The sequence below is a fragment of the Panthera tigris genome, chromosome A2 (assembly GCF_018350195.1).
Source record: "Panthera tigris isolate Pti1 chromosome A2, P.tigris_Pti1_mat1.1, whole genome shotgun sequence".
NCBI classification, from domain to species: Eukaryota; Metazoa; Chordata; class Mammalia; order Carnivora; family Felidae; genus Panthera; species Panthera tigris.
The window spans coordinates 117,371,442-117,385,027 of record NC_056661.1 but is presented as its reverse complement, the minus strand read 5'-3'; the positions used below and the strand labels follow the sequence as shown (position 1 = coordinate 117,385,027).

The 13,586-nt window shown below is 39.2% G+C and overlaps 1 protein-coding gene across 4 annotated transcripts in view; it reads left to right on the top strand.

The window, feature by feature from the left end:
- SKAP2 (src kinase associated phosphoprotein 2) overlaps positions 1–13,586 on the top strand; it is a 194,147-nt gene that overhangs the window by 158,655 nt on the left and 21,906 nt on the right. For 3 of the 4 annotated variants that reach the window (XR_006211749.1, XM_042968681.1, XM_042968675.1), the window contains exons 11-12: positions 1,275–1,387; positions 11,622–11,684. Coding sequence is in view for 3 of the 4 variants with exons in the window: in XM_042968681.1 (XP_042824615.1) it covers positions 1,275–1,387; positions 11,622–11,684 (176 nt within the window). In the remaining variant the exon portion in view is untranslated. The remainder of the gene's footprint in view (positions 1–1,274; positions 1,388–11,621; positions 11,685–13,586) is intronic. The other variant, XM_042968687.1, reaches the window with a different exon arrangement.

Sequence of the window (13,586 nt, the reverse complement as noted above, 5' to 3'; positions counted from 1 at the left end):
GCCAAGAAGCCTGCTGTTTGAGAGCCATATAACAAAACTAGGATGACAGGCCTGACGCAGCATGCGTCCCCACAGCTATCCCCTCAGAATTCAGAGCTGACATTCCAATGATGGAAGTTGTCAACACGTATACGTTCTGCCTGGTTAGTGAATACACGGACATCTTATTGATATCGCTTGCATTCTTTTTGCGTTAACTCATCAAAACTCAATTATCATGAAATTAAAAACAGGAAACAGTTCTCAGTGTAACAAAAGCATCCAGTGTATTTAACTCTGTGCTGTGTTTCAAGAGACCCACATTGTATAAGTGACAAAGCATTTATTACCCGGTTTATTGTGGTATTACAGAGCGGAGAGCGCTAAATAATCAATCAGTTAATGGTCTGTATGGCAGTTTGAGCACATCACATCCATTGTGCTTATGCCGTTAGAAGGATGAGCTGGTAACTACAGTGTATGTTGCATGTTTATTCAGAGCGTAATGTCCTAAACTAGGGCTGACAGAAATCTTGAAAAATGCAGCTTCAGCTTTGGCAATTTCAAAGTTGCTAAAATATGTTAGAAATAACTTTTGTGAGAGGCTTTCGGTACAAAAGTCCCCAAAGATAAGAGCTGGAATTACCCTCTGTGTTATTTCCACTTTACCCTCTTCCTCTAACCAGCTGTAGATTTTAGAATTTAAAAAAAAAAAAATTGTTGCCGAGTTTGAGTTATTTCTATGCCCTACTGACTCCTTTATTATTCTTTATTATTGTTTATGAAGTGTCCCCAAATTTTCTCTCCCTCCCTCCCTTTCTCTCTGTCTCTCCTTTTTTATTCTTTTGGAATTTTTAGAAATTCTGTAAGGTGGTTGTTTCACAGTGTGTTTATCACATGTCATGGATACTTGCTCATCATGTGGTGTGGCTGATTCACCTTCAAAACATGTTGCGAGTGGGTTTAGGTCCATTGTAAAAAATAAATGGGAAGGAACTTTTAGGTGCTGGCTTGATGAGAGCACATGGCAATTACAGGCTTTGGATAAAACAAGAAAGGGGGAGAGAGAAAAGAGACATTCAGAATGAGATCTTTTTTTAAAGAAGGTCTCATAATGATATAATTAGAAGAAGTGGGATTTGTATGTAAGGGTAATCAAATGTTCTTTGAATCAGGACGGAATTTTTTTAGATTGTTTTGGTGGTGAGAGGCCCTTTAGTTTCTATTGGTTCATGTTTAAGCAAGGACCCGTTACATGAAAGCTCTAACTCATGTTTTCTCTCTCTTCTTCCTAGGAGATAAAAGCACCGATTATGCTAATTTTTACCAGGGTTTGTGGGACTGCACAGGCGCTCTTTCTGACGAGCTGTCATTTAAACGTGGTGATGTGATTTACATTCTTAGCAAGGTAAGGAGACACCCCAGCTGACAACCGTAAAGGGTGAATACAAAGCTAGATTCTTCTGCATCTGGGTTTACAACACTGGGGAAAAATGCCAATTGGAATTCCTCTAGGTCCTTGTTAACAATTGGGAGTTCACAATAATTAATTATTTTGTCAAGTGAAATATAATCAAATTTTAAACACAATCAGATAACAGGATTCAACTTAGCAGTGTGTTTACCTATCACTTCAGCCTTTGGCTCACATCCACACCCTGCCTTCTCCAGAAACAATATACTTATGTGAAAGTTAACATTGTGAGGTATTAGGTTATTTATTATGTTTTCCTTTCCTCTTCCTTTTTATTCTTCTGTGTGCTTATTCTGATTTTGTCTGCCATTCACTACTGGAAACACTGTTTATAGTAGGAGTTTTTCATCTTTATGTAAATACATTGGTGTTCCGACAATTTAAAAGCGATGTTTTTTCTATTCAGATAGGTTTAGGTAATTTTTAACAATTTAACATAGTTGTATTTGTAAACGTAATGACAGAGTCTGTTGCTATGAACTCACCTCTCTCTCTCTCTCTCTCTCTCTCTCTCTCTCTCTTTCTCTCTCTCTCTCTCTACACACACACACACACACACACACATATATATATATAAAGTCTCTCTCTCTCTCTGTTTCTCTCTCTGCCTCTTAAGATACTGGATGACTCAAATCAGTGTCTCTGCCTCTTAAGATACTGGATGACTCAAAATCTTTCTGTCCTTAGATCTAAAAGTCATGTTTCTTATAGTGGTGACATGTGTGAGCTGCCTTAATTTTCATATTTAACTTTCCCTGCTGTAATATAGGGATTAAAAAACTTGCTCGGTCTACTTTATGAAGCTATTCTAGAAACAAATGATGTATGAAAACTAGTTAAATGTAAGTAGGGAGATGTTCTATAAATCATAAGTCTAGAAGTTTAATGTGGTTTCTTGATTAGAGAAATATTTTGTACTTTTCCAAAAGATAATATGGCTTGCTAGATACAGAAGAGATTTGGAAATAAGGTCGTTTATTGAATGTAACAAAAGATGGCTGGTGGATAAAATCATAACCTAGGAAATCATAGAACATTTGAATGAGGAATCTGCATGATGATCATCCACTTATTCTTGGTTTTACAGATAAGGGAACTTGGGTCGAGAAGGGGCCAGAACCAGGACTTAACCAGGCGCCTTGACTCCCAGACCAAGGCTGTCTACTTTTCTCTCGTGCATCTTCTTTCCTCCTTTCCTCCCTCGTGTGTAATTTGAAGCTGTCGTAAAGCATCTACAATGTGCGAGGGCCTGTGCTAAGCACCAGGAATCCAAAAGGAATACTACAGAAGCACTTGTAGGTCATTGGGGGAAAATATTTAACAAGTAAATATAAGCAGCCATGATCATTGCTAGTTGAGGTGCCCAAAGCTAAGACTTCTCATCTTTCTTCGTCCTCTGTTCCTTAGTATGTTTGTTTTTTGTTTTTTAAAGAAATACAGGTTTAGTTCTTAGAAGCTATAGATAACCAACTCTTGGATGAAGCATTACAAGATTACTGAGCACTTCATTGTTCTGAATTAAGATACCACTTTTTTTTTTTTTTGAGTTAATTACTTAACATAGAAACCGAAGTGATTCATTTCAGTTCAAGAAAGTCTCTTGGAATTATTCCCCAAACGTACTTAGCTCGCAGTTTCTTTCGCCAGCTGAGCTGCAGTTGCGTATAAAATAAAAGGTTGATTGGCTTCTACTTGGAATTCCAAATTATAGGGATAAACGGCATGGAGTCATTATATTATTACGGTAAAATGCAAAACTTCTAAAAGCCATGTGGGTCTGCCCTTAAAGCCTTCTTTATGACTCATGCTGTCTTTGTGGCTGAAAACCTCAGAGTAGCGACCTCCGGGGCAGGCTGTCAAACAAGTAGCGTTCCCATTGCCTCCGAAAATTACTTTCTGTTATTATGAAAGTAAAGGTAGCGTCATAGGTGTATGTCACACTTCTGGGATCCCAGGGAAGGCACTTTCTGTTCTCCCAAACCTGTTTTGCGGAGATTGTAATTTTATGTGTGAAGCCTGGTCATAGAGCTAAGGTTAGCGGTGGTCTGGCTCAAAGGAAGAGTATACCGCCATCTAAAATTTCTAAATGCTATTATTTGGGCATGTGCCTACCAAAAATAATTCCTCTCTCAGCCCTTCACAAGGCGTGAAGTTCCATGGGCAGCATGATTTCACGAGAGGCCTCCTAGAGCTCATTTTGGTTTTGGAAAGAGGCTAGACATTGTTAGCCAGCGCATTATCGCTTATTGGCGGAATGATTTAATGCCAGTATTTATCCCACTGCGGAGCTGGTAGAATCAACCAGGTAAATCTTGGTGAGGGTGAAAAGAAAGGACACTTAGCTCTCCCTGGATGGAATTGGGACAAATTTGGGGCCATTAGTGGGCATCTTGGCTATTGGTTTTCAAATTGCTTTGGGAGTCAGTATATGTTTGTGAAAACTTGCACTTAGCGATTTGGGGGGAACAGTTTCAGGGAGGAATCTTTGGAGACTCTAATAATTTTTTATTGGCTTGGTCTTCCAGTTTTTACCAAAACTTTGGCCAAAATAGACCATAAAGCAATATCATAAATTCATTTTCATGGGAATGACAGCAATTTGAATGTTTAAGACTACTGTAAATTCAGGGGCGCCTGGGTGGCTCAGTCGGTTGAGCGTCTGACTTCGGCTCAGGTCATGATCTCACAGTTCGTGAGTTTGAGCCCCACGTCGGGCTCTGTGCTGACAGCTCGGAGCCTGGAGCCTGCTTCGGATTCCATGTCTCCCTCTCTCTCTGCCTCTCCCCCACTTGTGCTCTGTTTCTCTCTCTCTCTCTCTCAAAAATAAGTAAAATGTAGAAAAAAATTAAAAAAAAGACTACTGTAAATTCAGAACTCAGGCTCTTAGAAGAGAGTGAAAAATTGCTCAAAAGGACTTGTTTCTAGATTAAGGTAGATCTATATATTGTTATATATATATGATGAAGAATTCCTCAGAAGGACTTGTTTCTAGATCCAGGTGGAAAGAGAGATTTTTTTTTTTAAAGTACACTTAGCATAGAAATCACCAGCATTGTTGTAGGTCTAGAAATGTGTTTCATGTTTCTCAGAGTTATATTAGGTTTTGTGGCTATAGAACGAAATTTTACCATTTTAATTTATTTTTTACACCATCTAGTGGCTCAGAATGAGTGGTGCAGGTAATTGCAGCTAATGTGCGCAGTCAAAATGATGTCATAAATTCAGCTTGAGATCTAGCTATGGATTATTACTTTCCTATGTCGTGTCAATAAAGTATTAGTATTAATCATAAAATTTTTAATCATTCAGAATTGAATGTAAACATTGTATACATACCTTTTTAAGGAGTCTTAATGCAATATTTGTAGAGGCATAAAAAAAATGCGTACCTTGTGAAGAAATTAATGCCACAATTTTTCTAATGAATAATGCCATTTGCAAGATTTGAAAGAAATACGCCTTGCTTTTCAAAATTAACTGATCTGTATTTCGCCATATTTAGTTATCACTGATCTGACTTACCTTCCAGAAGGTTGTCAGTTCTGAAAATACTCTTTAAAAAAAAAAAAAGGAAACACAAGACAGTTTAAGAAAAGATGCATTCTTAAATACAATTTGGATAAATCAAGGACTAAAAATGGTGTGCATTGTAATGAAGAGTGTTTTAATTTTGTAAATGTAATGACAGAAACAGACTGAACTGGTGTGACCATTGGGCTGTCTTCGTTAAAATTCACTGTAGGAATATAGTTTCGTTTTAAAATTCAGTCTTCTTTCTCTGTTTTTGCAAGGAAGCCTTGATAGGGTGTCAGCTGTGCTCAGTCAGCCTGGGGGTGATTTATGTATTTCAGGCGTCTTTTTTGAGAGTTATACGAGTCTCAGACTTAAATTTTTTTCTCTAGTGCAAATCAAGTGTTGCAATAAAGAAGGGTAAGCAGATCACCTGGCCTGCCCCCCTTCCCTTTTTAACATTTTTCAATTAGCAGCTGCCATGTGACCCCTGGCTGAGTTCGCCTCTCTTTCAAAGTGTCTGGCATTTTCTAAGTTTTAACCTTTGAAGCTCACTAATACTAAATTTAAGTACTGCTTACCTAAAAAGGAGAGCCAGTGACTTTTTGCTTATAGTTCTTTCCACGTAGGGTCACTGCTGTTATTTGTGTATTAGAAGAAAACCCTATTACGTACATCAGTGGTTCAGCAGAGATTTAGAAATCTTTTTATTCTCCCCTAAAAACAATGGGGCACATTTACAGGGACAGATGAAAGTGGGGTTTGTAATTTTATTGACCGCTACGTTGCTAATGAATTAATTCTAAAACTCACGGCTCAGTTTCTGATTCATTGGATGGGGCGGGGGGGAATCATATTTGAAGTAAAAAAAAAAAAAATCTTTTTAGTTTTTTAAAAAGGGAATCAGGTTGTTTAAAATCATGCCAGATTCCATTACTAGGTTACATGTCACATTTATTACCACCTTAAACAAGGACATAATATCCTAGTTAATAGTATTTACCTAGAACTATGTTTGCGAGATGTTAGGATTTTAATGTCAGGATCCAGGTTATATGGCTATAGGCGTATTCCCTTGCCCCGCATACCTCTTTGGTTATATGACTCTACTTGCTGTTCTGGATTTACATCGTCTATTAGTTTATCTTTCAATCTGTGCTCATCGGTACATGGCTAACCACATTCCTATTCTTACTTTTAAAGCAATAAATTATTTTTAGAGACTTAACGACAGCAGAGCTATGCTTCGGCAGGAAAGAAGCACGCTACTTTGTCTGGTGTTAACAGAAAAACAAGGGGGTGAAGAGTCCTGGGCTATTTTATCTGGTCTAGGACACATGTGACTTGAGCATTGCAGCGTCTTAAGAAATTTTTTATTAAGTGAAAAACAGGAAATGTAGGTTGACAGTGTTCACTCATGTACAGTAAGGACGCTTTTTTTTTTTCCTTTTTTTAGTATATATTGGTTGGAGGGTCAAGCATTGTCTCCCATTATATCTGTGAGTTTTTTTCAGCGATTGGTGAATTGTGACTGTCACTGACTGTTTGCTTCTCATTGTAAAAACGTAAAGATTCCATGACCAGGATTTTTCTGGCTTTCAAACCTACCAGAAAAAGGAAATAAAATGAAAGGCCTCCGGAGCTCTGCTGGCAGAGTTACTTTTCAGGTGTCTTCATTTTCCCTCCGTGACCATCTGCCCCCGCGTGCCACAAATAGCATAACCAACTGCTGAAGAATAACTAGGACATCTCAATATAGGACATAACGTTGTTGATGCTCAGCTAGCTCCCAAAATGTGGTTATGTCTTCCAGCCTTTGGGGAAGGAGGAGGAGTAGCTGTATTGTGACTGTGTCTATGTGGGTCTGGTGGCATTTAGTTTCCGTGCTGTCGATACGGGAGTGTTGTGGGTACACAGTGAGGCCAGGTAGACCTCTGCTCACACCCGCCCCTCCCTCAGGAGACAGTCTGGTTCCACTCATGGGACTCCTCTCGTTATCTAGGTGGGAACAACACGTTCAAGTCCTTCCCTGTGTTCTCTGACCTCAAATGGAAGGAGCGTTTCAGGAAAATGTTGACAGATGAAAGCGGGAAGGTGATTCTAGAAAGTAGGTTGGGAGGCTCAGAATAAGCCGGAGGGGTCAAGGAAAAACCGGCAGGCGGCGTCCGAGATGCAGGGTGGGCGGAAGTGGCAGGGGCTGCTATGGGCTGCAAGGCCTGTGCGGTTTAATCCTGCGCGGAATAAGCCAGGGTCTGTCAGAAGCAAAACAAAACGACTTGAAAGACAGCACCTTGTTGATAAATTTTTTTTTTTTAAATCCTAAATTGAAAAGTCCATGATCTCTTAGGCGCTTCTTCTCCCCCACCCCAAAAACTCAGGAACCCCCTTAACATATATGTAGCAGCATTCACTCCTCTGAGATGTTCCCCCCCCTCATCCCTTTACAGGCCACATTCCCTTTGGAAGAGCAGGGTAGAGAACCGCTCATAATCAGATTGCCTGGGAATGCACTCCAACACGCTTTTTTCGTTGCTCTGGCATTTTCCTATACCCATTAGTGGGAAGGGAGAGGGAGGGAACAGCAACAACAAAAAGAATTCGTTGCGTACCCACAAGGACCCGTTCTAGGCACTCGGTATGCTTTCGCTCATCTGATCATAAGATAACTCTACGGTGTTACGGTGTGTTAATTTTCTAGAGTCGGAAACTGATGCCCAGCAAGGTTGTTATGTGAATCACCCAAGGACACCAACTAGAAAGTACCTTCTCCTGGAATCAGTGCAGGTCTGACCCTGGAGTTTTCTCTTTTTACACTGCTACATCTAAGTGGGGACTAGGAGTTTCCATTTCTCTCTCTTTCCACCCTGAACTCGTTGAGGCAGACACTGTGTCTTAAGTATTTTTATATCCCTGATACCTAATAGTATGGCAGATATATGTTTATTTGTGTTTGTGAAAATACAGGTAAAAATAGGAAATAATCCTGACCTTCTTAAAACAATTTAGAATGATAGAATCATAGAGTTAAGGAAACCTTAGTGCTAGTGCTTTGCTTTATAGGTGAGGAAATCTCAAGGCTCAGTGTAATTGGGGAAAATAAATAAAAGACCCAAGGAAGAAATGACTACCCCTGTGGAGACCTTAAAAGACTGGAGTTTGGGCACTTGAACTAACAACACAGCCTGGAGCTTCTCAGCAGCCAGACTACAAAAGGGAGAGACAAGGAGCTAATAACCCCTTTTAATCAAAAAGGAGGGATCTTGGCTTTTCCCAGATCTGGCTACTTTAAAAAAAAAAAAAATCTCCACTAGAATTTCTAGAATCTTCACTGATTATCTGACCTTAACAACTTTATATGACAAGTACAACAGTGACAGATAATACCCTCAACAAAAAATTTTAGAGTAAATATGACAACACACTTCATAAAGGCAGTTCTGTGAGGGTCCAAATGTGTCACCATTAGACTTCTTGATTTATGTTAAGTACATAACTGGATTATTGTGGAGTCTCCGAGAGTGCCATAAATATAAACCCAAAAAATCATCCCTAAAAAACTTGGGGATGGCCCAAGGTTCCATACCTAATTAGTAAAAGAGCTAGGGGGTGAGACTCTGGAAATTCTGGGAAGATCGTCACAAGAATAATCAGGACCTAAAACCCAGTAGATTTTCCTTTACACCTGCCACACTGTTTCTGTCTTTACAGGGTTCTGTCTTAACCTCTTCCATACATACAATACATTCAACTCAATTTGTTTCTTCATAGAACTGGAATTACCTGGTCCCAGTTCAGCAGGGGGACAGATCTCTTTCTTTCTACAGGTGGAATCTAAACTCTTTAGATAAGGTCTCCTGTACAGCTCATTGGAAAACGGGGTGGACAGCAGCCAGCCACAAGTAGGAACGACATATTTCAGACTGAGAAGCTGAATGCACTTCAGAACAAAAGTTTGTTTAGTCATTACTAAAATTCTTCAAGTATATCTAACATACACAAAGGAAGAGATAGACCTATTGGAAATCACACTTCTTAGGAAGATGTCTAGGATTGTCAACTCGTGCATCATCCAAAATGAGTGTGGCATCATCCAGTCCGTATTTATTGAACATCTTTTATACATTGTGGGGCAGACAGATCAAGTAAGATATTGCCGTGATCTCAGTGAGTCTGTACTTTGTTTTAGTTGAAGGAACAGACCTAAAGTACATAAAATGAGGAATAAATGCTCAGCTTGGAATGAGAGACGTAAGCGTGGATTAAATAATTTGGAGAAAAAGTCACGACAGCTAGGTAACTTGAGTTGGGTGTTGGTTGCTGATTAGGATTTGGGTGAGGAAGGGGAGACGTTCCCTGGGGAGGAGAGCACCGCGTGCAGAAGCAGGAATGGGTGGAAGGTTGGACTGTGTGGACCGGAGCAGTGAGAGACTGTTGCCAGCAGGGCAGGAGGGAGCAGAGCTGAGGAGTTTGCAGTTACCGCCGGGGAGCTGGTGTGAGTTTCCGAGCAGTTCTTGAAACTGACCAAGGCAGTTTCTGGGAAGAACAGAGAGGCAGAGTTGATGCAGTAACCCAGGGTGAGGTGATGAAGGTCTGAACCAGAGTGGCGACAGTTGGAATAGAGACAGGTGGCTAAGCTGGAGAACACTTAACAGTCTTGTACAGGTCGGTGAAATACACTGGGTACCAAGGCCACTTCCTACCAAATATGATTTGACTTTTTCTTTGCCTACCAGTATCTTTGGCTCATCAGTCTGAATAGCAGTTTTTACTGTGTGGTATTGTGAATGTGGGCTGTGTAGAAACTTGAATTAAATGAGTCTTGACTCTGGAATATAAACTAAAATTTGTTGTAAGAATTGAATTCCTACTATCAGCTCCTTTGCTTGTCCTGTATCTCTCCTGCTTTAAAAATGGAGTGCACAGTGCAGGGAGGAAAAAAAAAATAGTAATTCTTGAAATTAGCGTAATTCAAAGTCACACCTGCATAGTGAATTATAAAGTAATGAGGTTGATTTCCATAAGGCACTAAGAGACTTGGTGTCTTAAAGCAGGTTCACGGAGGGTGGTGTTCAGGCATCACGGAGGACCTTAGAGAGTGTTAGTGTCAATTTCCTCATTTATCAGCTTAGGAGATGAAGATTCAAGGAGTTCATGTGTAGATAATAATAGTGAAACACTGAGGTTGTCAGGTTCCTGTTGTGCACTTTAAGGGATGAAATGATGGATGTAGGAGAAATGAAGGGATTCTTACAAAGTTTCTAACTGGAGATAGTAAAAAGGAACAGATCCAACAGGTACCCTTGAAGAAAGTAATTCTGTATTTTGCATGGGTATCTGGTTTTCATATTACTACAATGTTTATGAAAAATCGAGACTATCACAGTGAACAGTTGGAAAACAGCAGTGAAGCCCACGGGCTCTGAAACCCGATGCATTTTACATTTGTGAATAAAATTAACTTCATTTCTGCAAAAGGCTAGTATGTTTCGAAGCACAGATGTATGTTTGGGAGACAGGACACACGCACAGTCTTTCACCCGTTGCATTGAAACAGATTGGTAACTAGTGTCTGGAAGGGGGAGTGCATCACAGAATCTTATTAGTGTCTCAAGTTTCTGTTAAGGTGACATTCTTTCACCTCATGGTTTGCAGAAAGCGGATGAACATACTTGAGAAATGAGAATCACGGTGCTGAGAAGGATTTAAGTGAACGCTGGGGCCTTATTTAAGTATTTAAGTGTAAGATAATCAACAGGCAGAGAGCGAAGATTTAGCGAATGAGTAAACATGGGCATATGGCGGCTGTCATGTCAGGTACAGTCGGTTTCACATGATCAAAACGAGCCCTCTCCCCCTGCTTATTACATAATCGCTTTGTTTGTTGCTTAACAACTATTAGTGGAAGCCTCACATTTTACTACAAAACAAAACAAATAAAAAACTATTTCAACGGCGTGAAAATGGAAAACAGGGGTGAGAGCACAACTGGGCAGTGCCGCTTTACAATTATCTTCCCGGGTTATTGGGCAAGTTTGGCTTTTTTTGCTTCCTCGCCTGCCACGTTGCATTTTGCCTGGAAGCCATCCATTTTGCAGATACTGAATTTCTTTTGAGTACTATTTTTATACAGTAAGCATCGCCACACCTCTGGATCTTGATAGCATTAGTACGGGAGGAGAAAGAAGCTTTGTGTTAGTAATTACCTAACATTGTCAGAAGCTGACTGCAGGCCTCTTTCTAGTGATAACAGAATAACCGCATAATGTAGCTTTATAGCACATGATTAATAGAAAATAATTACACGTCCTACAAAGGGATGCAATATTTCTTATAAATTGACTGGAATGGTTTCCTGTAGATTAAAGGACTCTTCATTATTTTATCAGTCCTCCTGAAGCACAGCCACTTGCCTATGTTAGCATTTCGGTTGATGTTAAGAGCCGAGTAGGGTGAGGGATACCAGATGGCATACCTTCTCGTACCTGAGACCTCGTGTGCCATAAAGGTGGCATGATGCTTCCTAACCTTTCAGAGATTTAGATGGCAGCCTGGAGTGGTTGTTTGTCTCTTTCTTTTTTGTTGTTTAATAACAAGATAAGGTTTGAGGGTTGTTGATCTTTTTTTTTTTTTTTTTTAACGACCCACCCGCGACTTTTAGAACAATACTATAATTAGCACGTGGACGGTAAGACAACATTGTCTGGATTGCATTCTTTCCACTGTAAGTAATATATCATTTGTAATCACATTTATTTGGGAGCGGCAAACAGGGGAGGCAGAGAGGCAGATCTGCTTCTTCAGAAGGAAAGCTCGTAGGATACTGAATCTTGAGGCTCAAGTTTAGAATACCGTACTCCAAAGCATCTTCTTTCCAATTTATAGGCTGCAAATGGTTTAATTGGGATTCATGTTGCTCAAGAGGCTCATACAGAGGATGGTAATGATAAAAGTAAAAGCTTCTGTGTTTGCAATCTTGTCGACATACTCTAATGGCCACAGTGTAAATCCATAAATTTGCCTCCTAGATTTTTACCTCACTGTATTTTATCTTGCTTCTTAATTCCACACAGGAGTGTTCTGTGGAATCCTTTACAAGTGTAAAGTAATGAACGTTCTGGTTTTTTATTTTTACCCTTTTCTGATTTAAACCTGTGATGGTTTAGGAAACTTTTATGAGCAAATTTCATATGCTTTTGAATTGTTTTAAATTAAGCGAAGCATTTAAGATAATTTGAGTCTGAAACTTTATTTTTTCCTAGAATGTTACTTGTAAGGGATTTGTTTGCAGCTGCATAAGCCCCTCCCCCCTGTTTTCAAGGGTACTTTCTATTTAATGAATCTGACCAGTGACCATCAGGCAGAATTCTCTCAAGTGTGAAGTGTGTCATTGGTCCTTTGGTGAAATGATTCATTGGAAATCCATTTTCTTAACTTTGGATGTGAGTGAGCTTTTTGAGAATGATGATATGCCCTCAGTTGAGAGTACAGATTATAACCAAAGTGGAATATTATAAAATGATATGAGCATTCTTGTTTGTATTTGAATTAAAACCTGGAAGCCCAGATTGAGTACTAGTCTCTGAAAGCCGATTTGGGTCTTAATATGCCCTCTCATTGAATATGTTCTCTGTCTGCCTGTTGGGGGCGCTGGTTCCCTTGCTCTTTACAAACATTCAATTTTTTTTTTTTTTTTTTTTTAAAGTCTTACATTGACATTGGGTAAGAGCTTTCATAGTCAGACCTACCCTGTTAACCATCCACTTTGAAATCTTGCAGTGTAGGCCTTTTGCCTCTGGAAGGTTAAATACATTTGTTTTCTTAAGCATTAGGCTCTAATTGTATTCATTGCCTTAAAAATTGAAAAGGGCAGTTTTATTAGGTTCCTATTAAGATATAATGGTTGCTAATCATAGCTTTCAGTAAGTTGGTGTTTTCTTCTGATAAATATATCCCATGTAGATTATAGTCATTATCACTAAGTTCGGGCATCAGACTATTTTCATTGCTTTTAGATAGTTTTATCCACTAAATTCACACTATCGTTGAACTTTTAAACTTAAAACCTTGAGCCCTCCGTCTTCATTAACCAGAGCTGTGCCCTCTTGAGAATAAGTACAGGGTTAGCCTTACCCCCCCATCTCATATTTTCCTTCCACCTTTTTCTTCCAATAAACCTAATTCTTGTACAACCCACCGTTTAAAAAGCACATAGAGGTTTTAATCCTGTGTTCTATCGATAGACCACATTATCAATACACACATGCTAATGTTTTTACATTTGTATTGAAGAATTGTATGATTTTCCTTTCAGCTGGTCAATAGCATGCTAATCAATACAAATGTGAAGTCTGTGCTAGTCTGAATATTCCCTCCCCACCTGTAACTCAATATGCATATGCACATTTATCTAGGACTCAGATGTTGGAAAATCATAGCCTATTGAATTACTTTGGGGATTGATTTTAAAAATTTATCTTCCATGAAAAATTAAATTTGGGTCCTACAATGCTTTTGCCGAGTATTGCTTTTGGAAGATATTATTCTTGAAACTTGTAATTCATTTTACTTTGTTTGTATCTCACTAAACATAAATAAATTTGAGATAAAAATACATTAGTCAATC